Below are 26762 nucleotides of genomic sequence, written 5' to 3'. Positions count from 1 at the left end.
ATTATCAAAGATAATAATAAATAATAACTTTAATTAATAAAGTTCCTTGGGACACCACTCTTAAAGAAGAGGAAAATAATAGCCAATTAACTGATTGAGTCTCATAAAATACTAAACTATTAATTTGGAACTGATTAATAATTAAATTAATAACTATTACCAAAGTTACCATTAATGTTAATAGGTTGAAGGATTTGGAGTTCAACATAGCAGAGGTTGGCAGAATTCACTCTTGTGCAACAAAAGAAACCAGCATAATTATCCACAAGCATTTATTAAGAATTCACTAGCAAGGATCACACCGTCAACAGATTCGTTTAAATGATTTCTTAACAAAAACAAAAGATTATGAGCGAACCTTGAACTCTTCATCTGTTGCTGTGTTGTAGGAAAACTTTGGTGGGGAATCTGCCGTAGCACCCGGGTACAACGAACCCCCAAAAGCCTCCAGTTACTTGAGACAAGATTGAGTGGGTCTGAGATCTTAACGGTTAGTTTATTCACTGAAGATAGAAAGCAATTGATAGTAAAATTGGGATAGGAAATTGGCTTAGTGTGGGTGGGAATAGAGCAGGAAGAGGCTGGGTCAGACACGGCACCACATGTGGAGCATGATAGGGCAGCTGTAAAACCTGATATATATTTAGATTGCTTGTCTCCTATTGACCTTCTTCATCTAACTTCAATAATTTCTTCATCTAAGCCATCAACCTGTCTCTTAGACCCCATTTCAACTAAGCTGCTTAAAGAAGCTTTACCCTTAGTTGGCACTTCTTTATGGGATATGATATAAGGAGTCTTTTTTAACAGGCTATGTCCCACAGTCTTTTCAAATATAGTTAGCCAACTATAGACCTATATCTAACCTTCCCTTTCTCTCTAAGATCCTTGAGAAAGCAGTTGCCAATCAGTTGTGTGACTTTCTAAATAACAATAGTTTATTTGAGGATTTTCAGTCAGGATTTAGAATGCATCATAGCACAGAGACAGCACTGGTAAAAATTACAAATGATCTTTTAATTGCATCAGACAATGGACTTGTCTCTGTACTTGTCTTGTTAGATCTTAGTGCTGCTTTCGACACCACTGACCATCACATGCTAATACAGAGACTGGAACATTTAATTGCCGATAAAGGAACCACACTAAGCAGGTTTAAATCTATCAGATCGATCTCATTGTGTACATGTTAACAGTGAGTCCTCCATGCACACCAAAGTTAGTCACAGATTTCTACAAGGTTCTGTACTTGGACCAATACTATTTCCCTTAAATATGCTTCCTTTAGGCAATATTATTAGGAAACACTGCATAAACCTTCATTGTTATGCGGATAATACCCGCATATATATATTATATCAGCCCGGATGAAACTAATCAGTCAGCTAAATTTCAAGCATGCCATAAGGACATAAAAATCTGGATGGCCTGCAATTTTCTGATGTTAACCTGAAGTTATTGTACTTGGCCCCAAACACTTCAGAGACACATTATCTAAAGATATAGTTACTCTAGATGGCATTTCCCTGGCCTCCAGCACCACCGTAAGGAACCTCTGAGTTATCTTTGATGAGGATTTTTCCTTTAACTCCCACATGAAACAAAATTCAAGGACTGCTTTCTTTCACCTACGTAACATTGCAAAAATCAGGCACAGCCTGTCTCAGAATTATGCCGAAAAACTAGTCCATGCACTTGTTACTTCTCGGCTGGATTATTGCACTTCCTTATTATCAGGCTGCCCGAATAAGTCCCTTAAGACTCTCCAGTTGATCCAGAATGCAGTGGCACATGTACTGACAAGAACTAGGAAAGGAGATCATATTCAATTTTATTTATATAGTGCCAATTCATAACAGAAGTTATCTCATTGCACTTTTCCTATAGAGCAGGTCTATACCGTACTCTTTATATTATTTACAGAGACCCAACAAATCCCACCGTGAGCAAGCAGCTGTCGACAGTGGCAAGAAAAAAACTTCCTTTTAACAGGCAGAAACCTCAGGCAGAACCAGACTCAATGGTGGGCGGCCATCCGCTAAATCTAAAATGTCTGACTGGACTTTTATCTCGTAATACGCTGTCCATTCATAGTGGTAATATGTACTATTGTCCACAATATCTCTGGCTCTAGAAAACAGCATTTATTTAGTCTTGCTTGCATTCAGGACTTATTTCCAATTAAAAAATGCATCCTGCAATTTGTCAAAGGCTTGTTGTAGTGTGCAGTAGCCTATTTGCAACAATACAGAACTGTAAAATCCACATAAAGATGGGATCTACAGTTTATTATAGCAGATGCAATACTGTTAATATAAATTGTGAACAAGACAGGACCCAAAACTGAACCTTATGGAACCCCCTTTGACAGTGGTAGTAATTCAGAATGATAATTTCCCAAAATTACACATTGCTGTCCATAAAACAGATAATTCTGCAACCATTTACAGAACGTATAATCAAAACCAATATCACATAGATTCTGTAGGAGCATAGCATGATCAACAGTGTCAAATGTTTGGGAAATAGTTCTCTGTGAGAGTCCTCACAGAGCTTATTTTATGACCCTGAGGTGATGTAAACATGCTGTGTTTGGAAAGTTCAGCAGTTCTGCAGCTCAGTTGAAGATTTAAAATTGTTCATTACCATCATCCTACAACAGTGATGTTTGTCTTTCTCCTGCTGCTGAAGCAAAAGCAGAGGCACAACCCTCCGCTGTTATGCAGCAACACACAGTCAGTGTAGAAGAGTTTGTCATCTGCTGCCAGGTTTAATGGGTTTTTAACTGTTTCAATGAAGTTATGAGGGGGACAGTCTTTACTACAATGACACTTATGAATGTCACTGTTTAATTTGAATATTACTAATTAATGTCAAGTATACCACCAACATAACATCCTGATAAATGACAGCTAAATTAGTTTCTATAGAAAACTAGGCAAGTATATGTGATTTCTCTGACTGACTAGTTTAACAAAACCTTAGGAGGACCTCAACAACAAGCAACTGCATTATTTTATGTAGACACAAGATAAGTTTGTGATGATGCTTGGTATAAACGTATCATGTCATAATACAATGTATTCTACAAATACAGGCCTCTAATTAAATTTACAAAAAATACAATTGAAATCACAATCGCAATATTTGTCAGAACAATTACAGTTAGATATTTTCCTCAAATAATTCAGTCGTACTTGAGAGCTATCAGACAGATGACGGGATTGTGTGTTTCCTTCTGTTCAAGTAAATCAGTCATCATACAGTCTTCAGTCTATGGCAAAAAAGCGACCAAATGGACTACATCTAACACACAGATAGGAATGATAAAACAACAGCAGAGTGCATTTAGGGTCTGTATTGTCTGTGTTGCAGCTTAAGATCCATTAGTGCACAGCAGAACTATGAATGATGACTAACACTCAGCCAGCGTTCCCCTTCAGCTAATGCCCTTGAGTTGCAAGGAGTTTAGCATTCCTAAATGTATTTAAGTGCTGCCATTAACCCCTGGCTCGCTGGCTACAATTGGGATTGACAGTAACCAAAGGAGTGGCTTCTGGCCACGTGGTTCCTAATGCATGCACTAAAAGCACATGTTAATGATGGGTGAGCACTTAGAAGGCTGTTAAGTCAGCATAGACACACAGCAAGTAACAGTTAGCTGCATTCAGGTTAGAGAAGCTCTCGAGAACATTCACATATGACCTTACCCAGATCTACTTTCTCCACAAATTGTTGTTAGATTTTAGGAAATTATCATTTTAGGAATGATTCAGTAACAACTTCCTGAAGCATCTTAAACTGCAAAAACCAATTGACCCTTCTAACATTAGTAACAGTGCTATGGGCTGGCTACAGCAGGGTTTGTTGTAATGTCATGTAGACTATGATAATGAAAACAGGGTATTTTTGAGAATGTATTTTAAGGATCAGTTCACCCAAATTACAAAAAACCTCTCTTACCTCTAGTGGTATCTAGCAATATAGATGGATCATATTGCCAAAGTGGTAAGACAACCAGTTAGTGGGCCCCATGAACAGTGCATTTGACGCACTGCACATCAAATTTGCAAAATGGAGACTAATACAATAGCTTTTGTATTTGAGCAACAAAAACACTTTGTATCGTAAAAACTGACCTGCTGCTGCTCTTTAAACACACCTCATGCAAAGGCAAATGTGAGTGTGTTTGTGTGTGATCAGTCCTCCCCCTGTGGTCTTTTAGATCCTAATTAACTGAGCTGAACTGCTACCCCTCCTTTCTGAGCACCCTAATCAGCACACTTTCCCTCACAGCTCTTATGGTAACACACACAACTGAGGCAAATAAAACATGGCTGCCAAAGACAGAGCTGTCTGCCTCCTTACAAATACCATTTTAACACAAAAATTAGTGCATATATGCAGGTTTTTTTAAACACGGGTAACGCCGCTAAAAATAGGTGATTGACTCCTTTTCCATTGCCAGTAAACAAGCCTGTTTTTTTCTGATGTGCCACGTTCGACATCATGAAAGCGCCGGAAAACAGGGTTAGTTAACAGTAGAAAGCAGCATGGAGGCCACGGTGTTTAAGATTTAACAGCACCATGCTGGGCAGGTAAAAGGTGTGTTTACGGTGTTTGTGTGCTCTGAAAGATGTCACAGAGCAGCTATAAAGTCACACAGCAGACGGACTGTTAAGACAGTGTGAAAGGGGCTAAAGACTAAATGACTAAATTTGCATTTTACTATCAGAATAGAATTTGCCTTTGTCTGGTATAGGTCAAGCAGCAAAGACTGTCCAGACTCACTACTTGTTTTTGTTCCTGTAATTGCCAAATTAAGGTGATTCAAAGAGAAGTTCTGCTTGTTTACATACTAATGATTGGTTGAGGTGAGTTCTTATGGCTTTGGGAAAATTACCTATGCTTACTCCTCTGTATGTGTCCCAATACATTAATTAGCACCGCAGAATAAATGTCAGACCATTACAAGGGGAAAAATAAATAGAGCCTTGCAATGTGTGAGTAATTTGCCACAAGACTGCGCACATGTCTGAGGAAAGCTGCAGTGAACAACACCTACTAAGAATGCCAGCGGTCATCAATAATATATAGGTAAGTGATTCTTTGTCCCATAGAAACAGTGCCATGACTGCTCCTAATGTTCTGGAGACAGAGTTTGGGCAAAGTAAGTTATATTAAAAGTAGCAGTGGGGGGGGGGGTCGTAAATAATAGATGATTGAATATTGCACAGAGTATCAATATCAATATATTTAAGTGTATACTGTAGCTGCACTGTAGGAAGCTTTGCATGTTTGAAGCACCAAAATTGACTTGGCATTTATGTGATGCTTTACCCTGGGGGTTACAAAAGAGACGAGAGGTAAAAGATGTTGGTAAGTCTTTCTTGTACACTGACCATACACAATATATACAATCTATCTAAGAAATGTGGATCTCTATATTCCCAGTTGAAATCTATCCATTTTACCACTTATAAAGCTGGATGGTATGTCAGTCTACAAGTAGAAAAGCAGATTTGTCCAATGGGTTTTCTCAAAAATATACAAAACAAGTTCTATTTTGTTTTCTATTGTAACTTATTTTTTACCAGGAACAATGCAATATTTGTTTAGTGAGATACTCATAGAAACTGATTATTTAAATATGGACAATGCATTAAGATGGAGTTGTTATTCACTTATGAACCAAAACGTTTTTTCAGGATAAAACTTACACATGGAGCAAAAATTTATTTTTTCATTCTTTAAGTAAACAAATAGCTTGAAATCTGCTATATTCCCTGAGACAATGTACATATATATATTGGAATAATAGTTGTTTTTCTTTTGGCTTTTGTTATTGGAAGATGTCTTGCAGTATTTTGGATGGCTGACAAACAGTGGTGTTTTGTAAACCCATTTGGGATGGGGCAAATGATACGAGAATAAAAACTAACTTACTATCTAACCAGACTTTTATTTTTAAGGGCAAATGGGGGCAAATCTACAGAGTCTAAATTAATATGGATTGCATTTATTTTCCACTTTTAGAGCTCTACTGTATCATTAAGGCTCACAAGGTGTACCATATTTTTACATAAACTATAACATAACATTGTCTTTAGATCCATACAGAATCACACTGAGTCTTCATACTAAATTATCCCTCCTGCATCCTCATATTCCATCATGTTCTCCATAATTCTCTATGGATCTGAATTCAGAAGCAATAAAGGAAAATAGGGTGCTGTTTCAGTTGATCTCAATAAGAGGTGAAAACGTTTTGGACATTTGGGAAAAGTCAGGCTTTGATAAACATGAGGTGAGTTCAACCCCTCTTTTCTGATGGCTTCTGTCAGGGCCATGAAGGGCATCTTTGTGTCGACGAGGCTGCTGAGGAATGAATGAAGGAGGTGATGGGAGGAAGCTCTGAATGCTAATGAGCAGCAGAGAGCTAATAGTTACTGGCCACTTAAAAATAATGCACTTTTCCCATACACACAGCTGGGAGCACGTGACTCACCGCATGTGATTGTTATTCAGTTGACTCCTAAGCCTATCACCTTCATACTATGTGCTGACAGAGAGCACAACAAGTAGAATAAAGGCAAAATCCACATTTTGAACTTAATTTAACAAGTTAAAGTTTCAGGGGCAACTAGTCACAACATGCAGCCAGGAAATTTAGCATGTTGAGAAGATCCTCAATAACTAACACTGACATGAACAGGGGAGAAAAAAAACACTTGTACCATGAGCTGACACTGTAATAAAACACAGTACGTGCTTATTAATAACCATTCATGTCCTGAGGCACTTCAGGCACAAACTAATGGATAGAGACATCTTCACTGAATCGCATTCACCACGGAGTGAAGATGCTCCCTCTGAACAGCTGTGTGCCAGTGAGGCTCCGCTATTATCCACCTCACTGTCAGGGCCGCTCTGGAGAGGGATGGTGAAAAATGAACTTCCCTCTTTAATTCAGTAAAAAGAGAGGAGGAGGGGAGGAGAGGAAACTCACTGATGCTCGGTTGAATCTGGATTGGTGTTAACGCTCTAATGACACCCCTCGCTCTCTGTCTGTCACCGGGGTCAAGAGAGGAAAAGTAGAGCAGAAGGAAAGGAGAAGATTGAGGAAAATGGAGGACATATTGAATTTGGTGACAGAACAGTTAATTGTAAATATCAGTATGGAGGAGGAAAGCCCACATACTGAAGACTTGTGGATTGGGTTGCACCAGTTAAAATGGTATGGATGGTATCAAAAACTAGTGATTTACTTAATCAGGTTGCACCATTAAAACCTAAAAAATATCTACTTTACTTTATAGCTAGTCTACTTTAGTAATGTGTAAATCGGTTGCTAGGAAACATCTGTAGCACCAAGCAACCATGAACAGAAAGTTGTAACATGACTGCCAAAAACAACAGTTTTACCATATTTTAAACTTAACTTCCAATCCTTTATAAATGTAGGTATTACTATTATATTTATATGTGAAGAAATATGTGTGTTTCCGAGTTTGTAGTATTCATGCAGTTTGGGAAATGATGCTAACTTATCTGATGCTAACAATACTGGCATAATGTTTTGTAATTTGAGGCTGCTGTTTAAAATCTTCTGAGTTAACACCATTTCACTTTAGTGATGTGTAAATCTCTACTTAGTAAACACTTACATTATAACTAGTTTGTGTGGTGCAACCCGTTTTAATTCAGTAATGTGTAAATCTTTTTTACAAAAGGACACAATTTCACACACATCATTCTGATAAGACTATCAAATAAAATGTCAAATGTATTCTTTGGGGGGTCACTAATATCATGGCCAAGAGTAAACAGTGTTTCCTGTCTCTATAAACAATGTTTGCTGGAAATGCTGCCCATTTACAATGTGACTACTGAGAAATGACACATAACAGTATGAAGGCCCAAACCACTAACATGAGACTGAGATCAACAATGATGTTACATAAATCAACTGAGATGACCTCCACCAACTATTGACACATTCCTGCCCTTTGAGACAGAGTGACAAGTTGAAATACTGCCTTTCATACCTTTTTTTGGCCATTTGTTTCTGCCACAATAGGATTTGGCTGGCTGTCTCCTGTCTGCTTTGGAGAATATAACTCACTTTGGCTGGCTAACAGCAGACAGGGCACCGATACAATGATTCATTTATGTGCAGCTCTTCTGGGGTGAGATAAACAAGGTGAAAAATGCAAAACACTTCTGCAATGACTGTGCAGCGAACAAACAACCAGTATACTGTCTACACTCTTGGTAGACAGTATACTGTACAGTCAGTGTCAGGGTTTTCTATGCAGAACTCAAACAAGCATGCCATTATACAGTTGGTAGAAATAATACTTTAAAAAGATTGTGAGGTGGAGTCTGACCTGCTTCATTATGAACTCATCAAAGTCTCATGTAAGTATGTAGCCATCACTAAAACATACACTACGACACATCAGCAATTCTAAGAAATCTAATCTCACTGCTCATCATCATACTGCGACAGAGGACAGCGGATCCCGGCCATATGAACTGACCTCTGCTTCATTTCTAGGCTTCTCATTATAATTTCGGCACTGTTTATTTATGATTTTTATTATTATTATTTTAGATTTTCACTATGATGTCCTCAGGTTGAATGTTCTTAGAAATTTCCTTGAAGTACATGTCTGCATGCCCTTACTTCATGCCTTCTAAAGATATTTGTCACTAAAATTCAAGTTCCTGCTCCCTGCAGAATTGTATTGAGATTGAAGAGACAAGGTGGGCCAGGCAGATGCAGGCTTACTGACCATCTCTGTCAAAAGAATAGTTCAACATTTTGGGAAACATGCTTATTTGTTTTTTACCCCCAGCCTTAGATAAGAAAATTTATATCAATTGTGTTCAGTACAGAGCTGGAGTCAGGATGTGGTTAGCTTAGGATAAAGACTGGAGGCGGGGGGAAACAGCTAGCGTGGCTCTGTCCAAAGTTCAAAAATAACAACTAACACCTCTAAAGCTCACTTACTGACACATTGTACCTCGTGTGTTTAATCTGTACTCCAACAGAGATGAAAAACTGTTAAAAAAATGGTTTTAGGTTAAGTTCCTAGAACTATTTCTTGACTAACAATAGTTTATCCATTTGCCCAATACTTCTGTGCAGCATCTCCAGCTACAGAATAGATTGCCAGATACAGTGAACACAGGTTTTGGTTCCCTGTCTGTACAGGCATGATGGTACCACACCTTGCAACGTCACTGTGATGACAAGACTTCAGGATGCAGTCACTGCACCCCCCTGTTGTTCACCAGGAAATAGCTTTGCGTTTGTAAATGGAATAATTAAAGGTGATACAACATGTTAATTAGTGAACTTTTGAGGTTGGTAAGTTTCCACTTTGGTCCTTTTCACTTTTTTCCTCCTGCCTCCAGTCTTTATGCTAAGCTAGGCCAACCAAGTCCAGACTCCAGCTCCATGCTTAAAACTGCTCTTATGTTATTATATTAAGAATGGATCAAATGACTACATATAAGCTCATTGCTCATTGTCAGCTCATTGTTTTAGTTTTACAGTAAATTCACTGTTCCGGTTCAGTCTTACTACTCTCATTAGCATTATTTCCAGCAGCAGCAGGCAGCTGTTTACAGCTCTAAAAGGCTCTTATAAACCCGCCATACACTACCTGCCCAGCACCAAACACAGACAGACAAAGTTAGCAACTAGCTTAAATTATTCCTTTAAACACTAGAGATTATAATTTAGGTGGCTGCTTCATGCACCTGCAAAAATGTATTTTAAAAAAGTATTATGTATTTCTACTGGGAGATGTACCTGTTTCCTTGTTGTTTGTGTTCCTGATCCCTGTGGCTGACTAGCTGACAGGCTAGTTGAGTCAGTGGAAAACTGCAGGAACATACTTTGCCCTATGCTACAGTATCACTGAGTCATGCATTACAACAAGCTGGACACTCTATGTGGCAAAATTAAGAAGTATGGAAAAAGATATGAGCCATTCAGGAACATGAACCTGAAACCAAGATGATATTTTAGAAATGGAGAGATGCAGTGGAGAGAAGGGTGGGTGTCAGTCTCTCTTTGGGAACAAAACCTGCTCAGTCGATCATTCCATCCTTCCATCTCTGACTTTGACGGTAGATTATATTCCCTTGGACATGAGCTCGGAGAGAAAGAAAATGATGAAACATTACATTTTGCATTCATTAGCAGGAAGTGATTGAGAAGAATCTTCAATGTCACACAAACACATTGTTTCCATCTACCGTACACACAACAGGAAGCGTGACACACTTCATTGCGGTATACCAAAATATCACTTCCTGTTGCAGCTGTTTGACTGTAAAGCCGTATAACGCTTTAATCTGCAGCTTAAAACTTTGTCTATAAATGCTAAATCCATCCACACATCATATATTAAATGTTTTTGTGTTTCTCATCATTCACATCCTATCCTACAAAGCACAAATATCTGAAAGAATACCAGGGGAAGAACAAGGCCACTTGATCAGAGGCCCTGACAGACAGTAGCATCGCCTCTCTGCCCTCAGATCTGCAGCTGCCTCTTGTCCTCAGTCCCTGATGGCCAATTAAGAAACACAGACAGGCCTATTCCTGAACACTGGCACATAAAGGACATCTGAGCAAGCCTACAATGGAACAGCTTCACCTTGGGAATACACAGGATAAGCTGAGGACAGAAAATAAAGAGCCAGATAAAGTTCATGACACACTGCACCAGTCAGTAATGCATTATAGAAAATGATCAGAAGTGTGTGGCAGAGGAGGAAAATACAGTACATGTTGGTAGACGCACACTACTCAATGTGTTTGTGCAAGATGAAAATATTTCACAAGTGATTTCCCAATACCATAGCTGATTACGCAGGTATCTTTGTTTTGGCATGCCACAGTTAGCTCAGTCAGCTACACACACACACACACAGAGAAAGAGAGAAAGAGAGAGAGAGAGAGAGAGAGAGAGAGAGAGAGAGAGAGAGAGAGATAGTAAGTGGGTGTGTTTTAACAGTCTCATCAGTTTTAAGGTGGAAAAGCATAAAGTATATAAGTTAATGCAGCTGCATGTCATAACATGATATAATAGCTACACTGATGAAGAACAGAGGCAACAAAGTTTACCAAAACAAAAACTGCTACTACCACAAAGTATTAGACTGAAACATTTGTCTCTATTATAAGCAATAATTCATCCATAAAATATAGTAATAAAGTGTTTATCATTGCTGGAGGGGCTTAGAGCTAATTGAAAATGATTATTCAACTATTCAGCTGAATCATATCATGATAACATATGTTCTTATCGTGTTATTGTTCTACTAATTTCTGTTTTACGCATATGAAGAGGTCTCATGTAACATAACAGTGGAACACAGTTCATTGCTTTAAACATCAGTTTGATTACTCATATGTGATTTTGCATAAATTAGCCATAGCCGTGATATACAGACAGGTAACAAATTAAAGGAAAAACCCCTGAAACATACAGATGTTGCTTCAACATAAGGTTTGATGAGTATAAAAATTCTGTGAATCATGCTATGGTATTCATTGTCACCAGATCTCAACTGACCAGCTATGGGAGAATTTGGATGATGCTATGCCGGGATCAGACTACTTGATATTTTTGTCTTTTGAGATGATCACTGTGTCAGATACGGCAATCAAGGAGTCATAAATTCTTTCTGTGACTTGGCCAAGAGATATGCTAGACTACATATTACACGCCGACTAATCGTAGTTTGACGTACATAGATAATCGGGAAGGTGGACCACCTGACAGCGGCAACAATTAATGCTTACATATGTAATACCAGTTTTACGAATGAAATGGAAGCTGGAACAATTCATTGTCATTTAGAAGTGTAGGTGTAGGTCTTTTTCCTTCCCAGTCGCTATAAAGAGGGTGAGTATGTGGGTGAGCAGGTGCGATTAATTCAGTATAATGGTCCTGACCTGACGGTCATAGTCATGGTTACAGGTTCACTGAATGAAATAAAATGTCATTCTTCTTTCTGCTTTGCTAGTTTATAGTTGTGCATGGAAGAGCGCACTGCCCTCCTATGGGTCAATGTCACAGAATATGCGGTAGACGTTGTCATATTAGGCAGCGGACATCTGTGTTTTGTGAGGTTTCCCAGCTGCTGCTTTGGTTCTCTCTCACAGTGACACACTACATGGAATAAAACAAGCAATTGTCTCACAGTCTAATTTCAGCATTACACAACACCAAATGATGGAATATCTTTTGAAAGAATAGTGTTCATCCCTCCAGTAATGTTCCACAGACTTGGAGAATCTATGGCAGGGAGCACTGAAGCTGTTCTGGAGGCTTGTGGTGGACCAATACCTTACTAAGACACTTTACAGTATGTTGGTTTTTCCTTTTAATTTGTAGAAAATATCCCTGTTAATATCATGATAATTATTTCAACCATATCATTCAGCCCTAATTGCTGGTAATAACTGCAATCCAAGCAGGTTAAACTTGTAAATGTCATCATTGCCAACTAGAGGCAGGTTTTCATCATGAGGTTCAGACATTGTGGAAAAAAATTTGATTAGATTAAAAATAAATTCTTATTTCAAGCCCTCCGCATTTTAGGGCACTCTGGTGGACTAGAGGTTTAAGACGCCGTCCATGTAATCGCAATGTCCCCAGGTCAAGTCTGGTTGGGACCTTTGTTGCATGTCATCCTTTCTCTCTCTCTCCTCCTTTCCTGTGACCTCTGTACTGTCTACTATTAAAATAAAGGCAAAAATGCAAAGAAAAAAGCTCTCCACAATTTACGGATTAACCCAAATACACAAAGCAGTCATTCCTCTGCTGAAATTTAATAATAGAAAAGAAATCCTCCTTAAAACTCCAGTCTAATAATGCAGAATTATTCCTTATTGAAAGCCTGCCTCCAATCCTATTCTATTCCTATTTATTAGAAATAATTCCATATTAAAAGCTTGCCCTCTCTGTGTTGCCCCTAGATTTAATAACACAATGTGATTCCTCATCCAAAGCCTGCACCCCAAGTTCACCGTCACACAACAGTTCTTTATAGGTCCATGCAGTAGAAAAGCATCACTTTGAAGGGGCGGAGATGGGGAGGTCTTCTACTTTCCCTGTTTTCTTCAGGAATGCTCACTTGTCAGCACAGTGTGGAGCCTCCCCCATCCAGCCATTCATCTGACTCACAAAGGCAATTTCACAGGAAGACAAGCTTTCTCTCTGCTATTCTTCCTTACTGCTATTTGTCGTTTCTCCATCCCTTCCTCTCTCTCTCTCTCGTACGCTCATTCACACACACACTCCCAGGCTGTCATTAGCATACTAATGGACATCCAGGAGAACATGAATGTGAACAAGTGGGAAACTTTGTGATGAAAAAAACAAGCGCTGACACTGAGAAAGAAGGCCTGGGAATGGCAGTGTACCTCTCTATCTGTGGTATTCCCCTGGCTGACTTCATCTGAAACAGTTGTTGATTTGTCTGGCCCAAACCCGCTCGGAAACACATCTTGACCCAAAGGCCCTAATCCATCAGACTGATGAATACAAGAGAAGTTAAACTGAAGAAAATGGAGGTGATGCAGCCTTTCTTTATGGTCTGGAAAGCCTTTTCAAGCCTGATTACATTAAAGCTCCAGCACTTTACTGTATGTATATTCTGGGATTCCACTAGAGTGGCTTTGCATGATTCAGAGTTTTAAAAAATCCTTCTTTTTCTTATATTGGCCCTTTATGCAGACCCTCAGTTCATCCTTTGTCTGAAACAAGCCATTTTAGCTCCTGTCTCCCCTCTCTAAAAGCCCACTTTCTTCTGATTGGCCAACAGACCACAAATGAGACAAGAATTAGGTTGGAAAAATGATAGACACTGCCGGACGGAGTGTTTCTGGGGCCTGGGCATCACTGCTTACTCTACAAAACACACCTTTTATATCTTTATTCACTGATTTTGGTGAAAATGGATCATATTTTATGGAGAAAATGTTTCCCTCTGATGTCCTCCAGCTGCTCTGCCTCAACTCTTGGGGATTTATGACGTTTCCTGAAGGACATTTAGCTTTAAAGTAGCCGCTAATTGCTGATAACTAACGTTAGCTGCCGTTGGGCCGGGCTCCGAGCTCCCAGTCCATGCAGTCAGCTAGCTAATAGTGCTAGCTGCACGGCTAACAGACCTAATGGTAGCCATTACGGTAAGCAGTAGTTCTATAGTATCTATAGCCAAACCCATCTCCACACTGCACTTTAGCGCTCAGCTATGTGCAGAGCAGTCGAACAATGACAGACCTTGTGGGTGAGCTGTGCCTTCTTTATTGACAAAAAAATAATACAAACAGTACAAACAAAGAAGTCGTTGATACAGATGAGCGCAAGTGGCGGCTGGTGGAAAATTTTCTAGGTAGGGCTGTGCCACAATCCTGTGGCCATCGTCCAGCTCCGTAGCGATGTTCACTCTGCCTAATATGGCTAGCTTGACAGAATTATCCATGTGTGCCCTGGTGTTCTCGTGTGTCCTTACTTTCTCAAACAGGTGCTTCATTTCCCTCACTCCCGTAACTGTCCATGCTGGATCTGTCCCCATTGTTTTAAAAAGCAAGCACGGAAAGCAAAATAAGGCATTTACATGACTGCATCCAGCTAGCCAGACCTCTCTGGTGTACCAGCTATGAGAGAAGCCTTGCATATGCTGCTTCCATTTTTCGCTAACCTGCTGTCTGATTGCGAGGTCAGGTCGATCTAGGCCAAGCTCTTTCACCTGTAGTTTCTCTGCCAAAGTTCTCCTTTCAAACGAATCTTGGAGGAGAGAATTTCCTGAGTTAGGGTTGGGTCTTGGAGGAGTAAGTTAGTGATCGCACTCGCCATTGTCATGTAGTTAAAATGGCGTCTGTAGAGGTCCTGACCTACTAGCAGTGGCTCGCTTGAGGCGATAAAATAATCGCCCTTTTCGGATTAGATTTGAGGATGCTGACTGGCTAAATTTTGTCATACGTTCATATCTTTGGCTAAACAGCTACTCAGACCCGCCTCCTGTGGGCGATTTGTCCATCGCCCCAGAGCTGTTGAGACATGCAGACAGGCAGAGGGGACATGTAGTAAAAGCATATATGTTGCGCACATGATTATCTATTACTGGGTGCATTCCATATTTCAAATACACAAATATTGACATTTTGTTTAATTTATTATTATTATTATTATTATTATTATTAATGGGTGTTTTTGTGGTTCAAGGGTTCAAGGAGGGTGGCGCCCTAGCGCCTTCTATTGGCCAGCCACCACTGATGAGCGCAGATGACCGATCACCATGACATCTGAGTTAGGCTGATGTCAGCTTGGCACGAAAGTAGAAAGAAATGTTGGAAACCTAGTGTTCAGAGCAGTCCGAAGCCTTAGCTTTTTGCTCACATAAGAAAGAAAGCGAGAAAGCATTTATTTTTAAGCATCTATTTATTTTATTGGTTGCTAAATTAGTATACGCCCCCGAGTGCAGGATGAGTCATCAACATGTTTTTATCGTTTTCCAGTTAATGACAAACTCTAAAATACCATTAGGAATATCCAAGAATACTTACAAAATTACTTTTTTTATCATTGTTAGGCCAGATACAGGCGTATAGGTGACATAGGTGCCATGGTTTGTCACACAAAAAGTGAAGAGACTTCAAATTTCAATTTATCTGTCAAATATCTGTCAAAAAACAGCTGGCTACAGTATAACTTTCTAATCTCTACCAGTTTTCTTGGAGTATTATCACACAGTCTGTACATTTTGGGTCTACTAGCCCTTTAAAAAAGTTGAGTGGGCTGCCAAAGAGCTCATCATTGGTCGGAAATGCAGTTGCATAAGAGCATCAGTGGTGGGAATATGTATTTATGATGATGCCTGCTTGTCCTTTGCAGTCAGGTTATAAATAGCTCTTTGCCTTTGGGTGACCCTTCAGAGCAGGTGTCTGAGAGCTGATCAGAGTGCTGATGAACCATTGCTACAAACTGTTTACTCTCACCCAGATTAGGTGTCATCTGGATGACAAGACACTTAAATAAATCACTATAATACTTGGTTTTATACACGTTTTTACAGTCTGAATGATGTCAGTTTCTTCTCAGTTAATTCATGTATTATTTTTAATGTTGTGTGGCATTGGGACTGGCCTGGGAGAGAATTTGCTTTAAACACTGCATTTAAAAAAACAACAACTATTAAACAGGGTTTAAGTTCCATGTCAGTGTGCCAGGGATGTTCCATGTGGCAGTTCATCACAGGTGGTTTTCATTAGGGTGAAGGTAAAGTACTGGATGTCACAACGTAATTTAAAGTTTCCATGACAGCCGAGCTGTCAAGATAAACTCATACTGAGAAAGCCATGACATTAATCAACCTCCTTACATTTGACATCTTTATCTATTTTCTCAAATTAAGACTGGCACTACTTTCATTAAATTCTTTGATATTGTTTTTTGTGTGAAATAACCAAGTTAGTAACCATGTAAGCTAGGAAATATCCTACTGTGTTACAGCCCGTCTTGAGGTAACTTAAAGATGCCCTCCTTGATTGTGTTACATCTACCCAATAGCATTCGAGTTAAGTATCAAGACACAGAGAGTGAGCTGGTAAGGAATTGGGAGACACTATCAGGTGCCGTAACAAAATCAGGTAGTGTAGGTTTAAACTTGCATTAATTGATTTTTTTGGTGCACAAGCTAAAAACACAACAAAGGTGACATATTGTCAACTTAGTTATTGTTATGGTGAAAGTGTTAGCAGTTTCATATTTACACATCCAGCAGTGACTGCATAACATTAGCATTCATTTGGCTACTTGGTAAATCTAAGTCCAATAGCCAATCAAAATGTTGCTCTGTTTTGGTCTCCACCAACTCCTAAGGAAAATATCTGACTCTTTAGCAGCTAAATGCTCCACTATGTTCACCGTTAGCTCAACTAGTCGCTAACTTTGTCTTTTGTTTGGTGCTGTGCAGATAGCTTACATTTGGTTTTTCATAGCTCTTTCGCAGAAAACAGCTGCATCAGAAAACGAGGTTGATGAGAGATGAGAGTGGTGAGAATGAACCAACACGGTAAAGTTAGCTAAACAAAATGCTAAAATGCTCCGTACAGCTGTGGGTTCGTCACTACGACATATTACACATTTGACCCATATAAAAATATCAATTAGTGCAGTTTTAAGGGTATGGGTGAACATTTATAAAGCAATGGAGAATGGTAATTACCCAAACATCTACTTTTCTTCAAAATATTATTGGAGTGTGATGAGCATTAGATGCTATTCTTAGACAGCACAGTCTGGTCCAGTTGGCAGGGATGAGCAAGCGTCTGGCTGTGCAGCTCAGCACACACAGACTTGATACCTGATAGCTTCTATCGTTGACATGAGAGAAAGATCAAATTAATTTTGGATATACTTTAAAAAGCTTTGAGGAAGCCTTTCAACAGCAGTGTGTGTGTGTATCTGGTCTAGATAGTTGAATTGACCCTACCATATTGCTAAACAAAATGGCTCATTATCAGTAATTAGACCCATGATTTTGATGCAGACAACACACTAAAATGTATTTGGTTTCTTATTCAGTGGTCATGTGGGATCAGTCATTATTGCAGTCTATAGTGCTGCTTGACCTTTTCAACTCCTTTCTGGTTGTGTTACATATTTTTTTGTATGTAATAACAGAATATTTTTAATTTCACAATCTCATAAATCATGGAACAAAGTGATTAAGGGGATTTTACTCAAACGTCATGAAGTTATGTTTACTGCTATAAAAAGATACACTTGTTGCTCATCACTGTAAAACTCTACAGGTCACACAGAGCTGAGCTGAACGGCTCTTCTCCCTCCTCTCCCACCACTTCCTCCTTCCACCATCAAAACAAAACTGCACAAAGGGACAGAAAGTGCACCTGAAACTCTTTCTTGTGTTACATTTCAGTTCAGCACTCAGATTCTTTCTCAGCATCTGGCCCACACACACACACCCACACAAGCTGCTGCCCCAACAACACACAGCGGAGGAGGGGCATCTATCACTATTTTGAGACATTTTATAGATCAAATGATTAATCTAAGCTCTATCTTTTTATCTGCACTGTTTGTTCACTGGTTTGCACTTTATCTGCCATGTGCCTTGCGCTGCTTTTAGTCAACCTATTTTTATTTTATTTTATTTTTTATTATGTCTCTTTTTTGTATTCCCTTATTGTATAGTTTTAGCTTATATTTTATATTTGATCTAGATTTTAGGCTCTACTGTTAGTGTTATCTGTATGCACCGGGGGTCTGAGAGCAACGCAATTTCGATTCTCTGTATGTATGTAATGTACGTGTGGAAGAATTGACAATAAAGCAGACTTGACTTGACTTGACTTGACTTGACTAATTGATTAATTGAGAAATAATACTCAGATTAATCAATAAATAATCACTACAGCCCTAAACATAAATGACAATGAGATGTAATAATTTGAAATCATTTAGAACCCTGAAAAAAAGACATACAGTACAGTACATCCAGTATAATAGTTTTTGGCCACCAAAAAAACACTTTCTGTTTATTTTCTACCATACTCTTCAGTAGTTTGACAAAAAAAGAAAGACTAAAGGTCAACTTACTAGCTTTTCCAGATCTTTCAGACATATCTTGTGGTCCTCCTCGGCAGATAAAATTGAGCAGATGAGCTATCTCTGTGACAACATGATGAAAATGACCTATCTCCATAACAACAAAGCAAACTCCATCCGCTGAGGAAGACCATAAGCTGTGATTGAAAGCTCTATAAAAAGCTAGAAAGTGGACCTGGAGTTATGATTTTAGTTTTTATGTTATTCTCAAGCATATTTTCTGTATTGGGAACACAAAAAACAGAAACAGAAACAATACTGTAATCCTATAATATAAGAAGCTGGGGCTATATTTTTTTATATTTTTACAAACCTTGATTCCAAAAAGAAACAACAGCTCTGAAAACATACTACTGCTTTAAGATACAGTAAAGTATGACTAATTCTACTGCACACGTTATTACTGAGAAACTTGCAATCTACCATACTAAAATGTATCTTATGTAAGGCTCTGACCCAGCAGCAACCAGTATGAATTCCTCAAGCTGCAGTATATTGGAAATGCTAATGTATTCGAATGGATCTGAAAAAAACAGACCAAAGAAGTTTCAATCTTCTCTGCTTTAAGAAATCACACTTTCACAAGCTGGTGGCCATGAAATGCTTCAGGCTCATGCGAGTCTGTCTTTGAGAGCAGAATGGTGTGTGTGTGTGTGTGTGTTTGTGTGTGTGGAAGCAGACAGTGTGAGGTTCCCTCTGCTGCCACTGGTTTCCCAACACACCAAGAAAGCCTGAGTGACATCAGACGCTTCAGGAATGCCAGAGTAGTAAGAAAGAGAAAGGAGGGGGAGAAAAGTCAAGGAGAGATGCAGCTCAACAAGACTGACTGGTTTGCTGTAATGAGGACAGGTCTGCTGGGTAGAGGGGACGAGTCTACTCTAGTAAAACCTGAACAACATGTGGAGCATGTTGTTGACTTGTACCAGTGTTTTTCCACTTTCCTCATCACTCTAAGTCCCTGTGGTTAATGTTAGCATTTCATTCTATACTCATCCAACCAGGGTCATTTTACCTATCTATATAACAACAATTTTTTAGAGTCACTTCACTCAGAGGCTCTGGTCCAGGGGCCCTGGGCCTCTACCTGTTAAGCCTGTTCAATAATCCATCCCTGATACTAATAAGGCAACTACTTATCACCGTCTGAATCTGCAGAGGGGGCACCAGGGGTGGCCAACCAGATTCTAGGGGAGGCCGTGCCACCCCTCCCCGCCCCTGCGTCCAACAACATTTTTGCCTGGAAGTGCTTGGGAAGTAAAGGGCAGCATACAGTATGGTCTAGAGACAAGCCAAATAACACTTCATTTTGATTTAATAATATTATGTGCTACGATTTTTAGGTTACTTTTTTGTTATAGTTGCTGGCACAATACAAGGAAATTCCAAATTACCTGAGATAGTTGCATTTCACCTGCAAAATTATAAATAGCAATGACTTCAAGAAATATTCAGCCTAACCCTGCATGGATCTCTATTTAAAATTTACATGGGCTAAAAGACAAATTAAGACAGAACATAACACAGTTCACATTCTTCCGTTGAAGAAGTCTGATCACACTTACCAACTTAGCTCATGAGGTAAGCAATAAGCCAGCCACAGGCAGATTACTATCAGCTCACACACCCTGACAGAAGAGGAAATTAGTTTTGCATTCTCACACTGCTGGCTGTTCTGGTCAATGACCAGTCACTGGTTGCTTAAGACTTTTTGGGCGATGTCATGCATTTTAGTGATGCAATATACTGACATTTTGGCTGACGTCAAATGGTCTATACATACGTCTAATATAGATTCATTTTATTTCACAACCTTACCACCATGTGTCTACTTACTATACAATGGACTTTTATTGGACTTTTATTACACCGTAACAGAGTTATGGGAAAGATGCAGAAATCTAAAAAAAACACTACTTTGTTAGTATCTCTTCAAATGTAGATGCATTAAATATGTAACATTGTCGCTGTCCTGTAAAAAACATGTGTCTCCTAAAACATCAACTATTCGCATATTAATGAGCTCAGAAAAACAGCCCTGTTTTTACTTTTCTGATCTTAATCTGATTTTTCAGATAATAAAAGAATATGAAAATAAAAATACAATGTTTTCATTAGACAGCAACAAATATATAGTATATTTGGTAACACAAATATACTGGTAATACAATATTGTTTTCATAGAAGACCATGTCATCCTAGAATTGTTGAGGTTTATGCTTAGTTTTTTTTCAGTTGGTTTAGGCAAATTTGCATTCGCGCCACCACTTGGAGTAGCAAAGCTGGACATTTCAACCGTTTCAACCGAGCTATCTATTTTAACATCTTTGCTCATGTCCTAGCTAGTTTTCAGTCACTCATAATTGCAGCATGTCATGTTCAGGTGTTACAACTGGCTTGGTTGGTTGGAGCCTGTCGTAGCTGCTAGTTTATTGATTATTGCAACAATAAATACACTTAAGGTCAGCATCACACCAATCTGTAGTCCTATTTTGTGTGTTTATTAAATATATCCACAGAAATATGTGGATATATATTTTTTACCAAATCATAATTTCTACTTTTTCAGACTGAACTACTGCACAATATTTCCATGTTGTTCTCCAGTATCTTGAATTCATTGTAAATTGAGTCTCTTTGAGTTTTTGGCTGTTGGTCAGAGATAACAAGCAATATAAAGACGTCAACTTGCGCTCTGAGAAACTGTGATGAGCATTTTTCACTTTTTCTGAAATTTCATACATACAATGATTAATTGATTAATCAAAAAAATAAACAACAGATTAATCCATATTGAAAATAATCATTGGTTACGACCCTACATGATTATACTGGTGCAACATATTATATATTAACATAATACAGACATAAATACTGACAACAATAAATACTTTTAACTGACTATTGCCCAATAAGGTACCCTGACAGGTACATAGTGAACTCTAAAAGTGCACACTCTCAAAAGCATGTGTTCTGACTTGGTCTGATCAATGAAACCAGGTTCAACAGAATTTGCTAACACTGTTTTATGTTTGTCATTCAACAGAATGCAAATAGGATTGCACCCAGACTTGGCTGAGGAAGAGAGGTAGGTGGGAAGGAACAGGCTGCACTCACACAATGCCGCTGTGAGGAAATAAGCCAAGAGGAAAGAGAGAAAGAATGGCCATTGACAAGTTGCAGTGGCTGGTGTGCAGGTTGAGTCAAGTTCACTGGGACATGATTAATGATTCTGGCTCAGGATCAGCTGGCTTGTACAACTTTCATACAGGGCTACATTTGGATTTCACAAGCAACAGGATGAAAAAAGAGATTTACTGTATTTCCTAATCAACAGGGAAGAGAGTCAGTGTGTGTTTTCATGCATGCTATTATTAGCGCGCGCATGTACAGTATATATTGACATTAGCGTAGTCGTGTCTACTGTTCGTCAGGCCTGTCCCTCTTGTTAGCACACTGCCATTCCACAGAATTTACTGAAGCCAATGCGCAAACAAGGCAGCAGTGTAAAAATGAATGGTGCTACAGAGGCCTTATCTTGACACTTTTAAAACCATGCCAATATGTGGAAGCCCTTTAGATATACACCAGGTTACAGCCTGAAGTGTTTGTGACCCTTTTAATTCAAACTTAACATGCTGATCATGAGGAAAACTTATGATAACTTATGACAATCAAAAACATCATGTACTATGTATCAAAAAGTCTGGTGACATACCATGACATTCAGATAGATTCATCAGGAACTTGTTACTGTTACAACACCTATGAAATTAGCTTGAACCTTGATCATTAGAACCACACATTCCTTTATCCTTTCACTTCACTTTGGATCATAGTCTCTATAGTACATCGATACTGTGGAATAGAGTGTTGTCAAAAGAAAGTAGTAATGACAGTTCTTACTACAACAGGATCTTTCATGAAAATGTGATGTATCAGGGATATGCCTGTTCATACGTACCTATTTTGCCGATATTTGGAGTATTCAGCTTTATACCATTTGAAGATAAATCTCAGTAAAATTACTAACAGCAGATGTTGCACTACAGATGCTGCAGCTGCAATGTGAATCTATTAGTGAGCTTCAAAGTTTGTTCTAGGAAACAGCAGGTGACAAAGGTGCACTAACTGTAATTGACTAGGTCCATTTAGCAGCCACTCTGGCGCTTTGGATCGTATCAGTTGAGCTTCACCAGCAAATAGAGTTTGCCCAGTAGTCATGGAATTGTAGATGATAATTTTTTTCCATATGGTGATGAAGATCATGTGTAATGATTGAAAGAACAACTACTAAATGAACGTACCGATCCAACTTTTTTTCTCCTGATACAGATTCCGATAAATCAGCTACTACTAATTCCCCATCTGATACCAATAAACTCTTTTTTTCCTAATTCAAAATCTGTGTACCCCACTGCAAGGGACTCACTGGAATCATTTCTATGTAAGGTAACATGAGGCAAGGGATTGGTATGTTGAGTCTGAGGCCCACCATGGCTGAAAAGTTTACTCATTGCAGAAACACTGAATTTTATAATGACATTGATGAAGACTGTATTATATCTGGATCGGTCACGTCATGGACGATAACCTGATCCGTTTAATAAGGTCCGTACTGATCCAGCGGATCAGAATGGTGCGTCCCTCGTACTAAATGGGCCTTGAGGTGAGATTGTTTTGTCAACTGCTGTTTCCCAGGTCATGAATGAACTTTGAAGATAAACTTTTAAGCCGACATGGATGAGTAGTCCTTAAAAGTGCTCAGAAAAAAATGGAAATTTGGACAGCGACAGGCTGTTTTGTGTTCACCGAACACGTTTGGATCCTGAGAAAGATCGCTGTGCAACTGGCGACCTCACTTTGCCTTCAGAAGGAAGATGTGGATTAACCGTTTTCTTCGAGAAAGAGAAGGATAACTTCTACGTCCCACTCTCTTTAAATTAAGTCGACTGTCGGTTTCCTCGACTGCCATACAAAGACCAGCCTAGCGTTAAACCCGCCGACGAAGCGGTACCTTGACCCGTCATCGTCTGAGCTTGAGGAAACTCCGCCAGACATACCAGACGGACTAAACACACGTAAATTGCTACCTGAGGCGATCTCACATAAAAGGCTTTTGTCTGGACAGAGACAGTTTATTAATAGTGTCTTACTGTAACTTAAGCATTATTGTTGTGTAAGCTTTACTTTATCGTTGTGAGGTTAACAGACCTCGCCGCAGTTAGGATCTTCGTTACGTCTTTCTCTCTCTCGCTCCTTTTACTAACCCACATAAATATATAAGCCATATATGAACCCACATTAAACTGCATAAGTAGCGTGGTAGGATAACTCTGCTTGGCTCCACGCCATCTTGTTGTCAGAGATGTGTGAATCACGTCCTCCATCTTGCTTCTCATTTCTTCTGTTAACATTCGCGGTCCCGCCCGCTATCTTGAATTCTCGGGTGACGTAGCCACTCGCATGACCACATCCGCCATCTTGCTTTCTCTCCTTCTTATCCCTCTCATTCTCTCACACTCACCCACTCATACACACACACACACACACACACGCACACACATATTCACATGTGCCACATGCTTGCTTGCTGCCTTTATGCTTGTTGTAGTAGATGTAGTTGGACAATAGATGTTTATTGATTGAAGTATTATTGATTGTTGATCAGTGTTGCTAAAGTTAAATAAATTCTATTGTAAAGTATGTAGCATATGTGTTGTGATAACAGCTGCATGTGACGGTCATTGCTTGGATTCAATCCTTCACTGTTCACCTTATAAATGTAAAATAATTATTAAATATTGAAATTTTTAAGTACGTTTTTGAGACTGCATCCATGGTTTGGGTTATTGGCCCCTGATTCCAGGGTGGTGCCCTGTTATTATTAACTCCTAATATTTTTTTTGATATTGATAATTGTATTGATATCAATAAATATCTTTGATATTTGCTAATTACCAAACCTGCCCTAAATCCCAACAAATGTTGTTGGAAACAATGTTGATAAGCGATTAATCATTTGAGTCATTTATCAAGGAAAAATATCAAACATTCACTGGTTCCAGCTTCGCACATGGAGGATTTGCTGCTTAATTTGGGGTTTTGGATGGTTGGTTAATCAAAACAAGCAATTTATAGGTTGTGTTTTATAAAATAAGTGATTCATTGTAAAAATAAAAAAAAATCTCAGATTAATCAATAATATATCATCTCTACTTGCAGCCCTACTGTACTCCCCCTGCAAACAGTTTTGTAGGTAAGATCCGATATGTGTTTCCAGATATAACCCAGTTCCTCCATTGATGCTAAGCATCTTTGGACCCATTTGTTTTTCAGTCACGAACCTGACCTATTAAGAGCTTACTGCCAGCTGAGTTCTGCTGCCAAACTGTGGCGTAAATAAAGCTTGTGTAGAGTACAGCTCAGTAGTCCTTGCCACCATTCTTTCACAGCAGCTCCACCGCTCCCAAATGCAATCTCCAACATAAACTGCATTGCTCCAGATTAAAACTAGAACAACCTCTCTTTGTATGTCTCTTTTCCTGCATTCAGGTCTCTTCTCTTGGGCTTCTGTGTCTGTCAGTTTCGCTAACACAAGTTAAGTTTAGTGTTGGACCAAGGACTTTGTTTTAGGGGGAGTCCCCATGTACTCAGATTTAACCCACATGCAGTAGGCCTATTGCTGTAGGATTGTTTCCTTAGTGGCAATAGTGAAGACAGTCAGGCCTCTCTTAATACAATGCATCACCACCACAAAGGGAGGACATGTAAAGACAAATTGTAGTTATGTTCCATTCGTACAACATCCTGTCACAAGGTCAAATTAAAAATCCTGTGCTCATGGAGTGAATGATAAATTATTTCTTCTACTCTACAACTACTGCACACACACTGCTGCACCTGAGGACAAGTCCAGGACCTTGCTCAAGAGCATTTCAACTGCAATCCTGACTCCACCTTAAGGTCAGCAGCACCCTCACATGTGTCTGCCAAGAGGGCAGCTTCATTGTTAAGAAGGGATGTTGACAATGAAGACATATGATGCTGCTCATGGCATCAATCTGCCCTCATCCCCAGCCACACCTATTAATTCAACTCCAACATCACTGCTCGCTCACTGCAGGACAATAAACCCACAAAGTTGACGTGGGAAAGTATCAGTGGCCCGGTGGCCTCTGTCAGCTTGCCACCCACCATCAACACCCCACCACAGCAGGGCCGCAACATCCGCCCAGCAGCAGCAGGACTCACCCAGTGTTTTGACTGCGATCTGCCGCGTCAGAGGCGGCGGCAGGTTGATGCAGACCAGATCCACATCCTGATGCAGCAGCACGTCGTCGATCCGGTTGGTGTAAAACGGTACGTTCATCTCCTTGGCCAGCTCCTCCGCCTCCTCTTGCGTCCGGCCCCACAGAGCTTTGACGGCGAAGCCCTCATTCTTCAGCAGCGGGATGATCACCCTGGCCGTCAGGCTGGTGCCGAACACGCCGACCCCTGGAAGCATGGCTCGGGTTTATATGTCTGATCTGGTTCTCTCTGTTTTCAGTTTGTTTTACAGCTCCGGATGAAGCCAGACCTGCTGCTGCAGCAGCGGTGGCTGAACGGGAGGGAAGCGGCGACTGGGACCGTCAGGTTGGCCATCCACCTGCAACCACACACCCGCTGTGCTGCATTTTCCCGTCGCTCCGATTCTGCGATCGGACATGTAATGTCGTTATTCCAACTGGAAATGATGCAAAAAAAAAAAAAAAACAGATGGAAAACCGAGCCAGGCTTCCTCAGCGTTAAAAAGACAAATTCAAACGCACCATTCCGGTCTTTACCTCGTCCACGTCTGACAGCGATCAGCGCACTGAATGCGCCAAGAAGTGAAGGGCATGTCACCTCCTTCTTAGGGTTGTTATTCCTTTTCCAGCAGGACTCTCCCTTTAGATAAAGCGAGATGTAATAAAAGAGGGCCAGAAAGGTGCTTTATCTGACGGCATGATGACAGAAACACCCCCCGTCTCTTTCTGTCCGCTCCCCGGAGGATCCAGCAGCAGCGGCGGCAGCACTCTTACGCTGAAGGCTGCTATTGATGTTGCAGCTCAGACCTGC

At 39.7% G+C, this 26762-nt stretch overlaps 1 protein-coding gene across 1 annotated transcript in view; it reads right to left on the bottom strand.

Moving 5' to 3' along the window:
- gfod1 (glucose-fructose oxidoreductase domain containing 1) overlaps positions 1 to 26216 on the bottom strand; it is a 47166-nt gene extending 20950 nt beyond the window's left edge. The window contains exon 1 of the mRNA XM_044176415.1: positions 25917 to 26216. Coding sequence (XP_044032350.1) covers positions 25917 to 26169 — 253 coding nt within the window. The 5' untranslated portion in view covers positions 26170 to 26216. The remainder of the gene's footprint in view (positions 1 to 25916) is intronic.
- Between the last annotated feature and the right edge of the window lie 546 nt (positions 26217 to 26762).

This window comes from Siniperca chuatsi, linkage group LG19, assembly GCF_020085105.1.
Source record: "Siniperca chuatsi isolate FFG_IHB_CAS linkage group LG19, ASM2008510v1, whole genome shotgun sequence".
Taxonomy (NCBI): domain Eukaryota; kingdom Metazoa; phylum Chordata; class Actinopteri; order Centrarchiformes; family Sinipercidae; genus Siniperca; species Siniperca chuatsi.
Note: the sequence above shows the minus strand (reverse complement) of the source record. Positions and strands in the feature narration are given on the sequence as shown.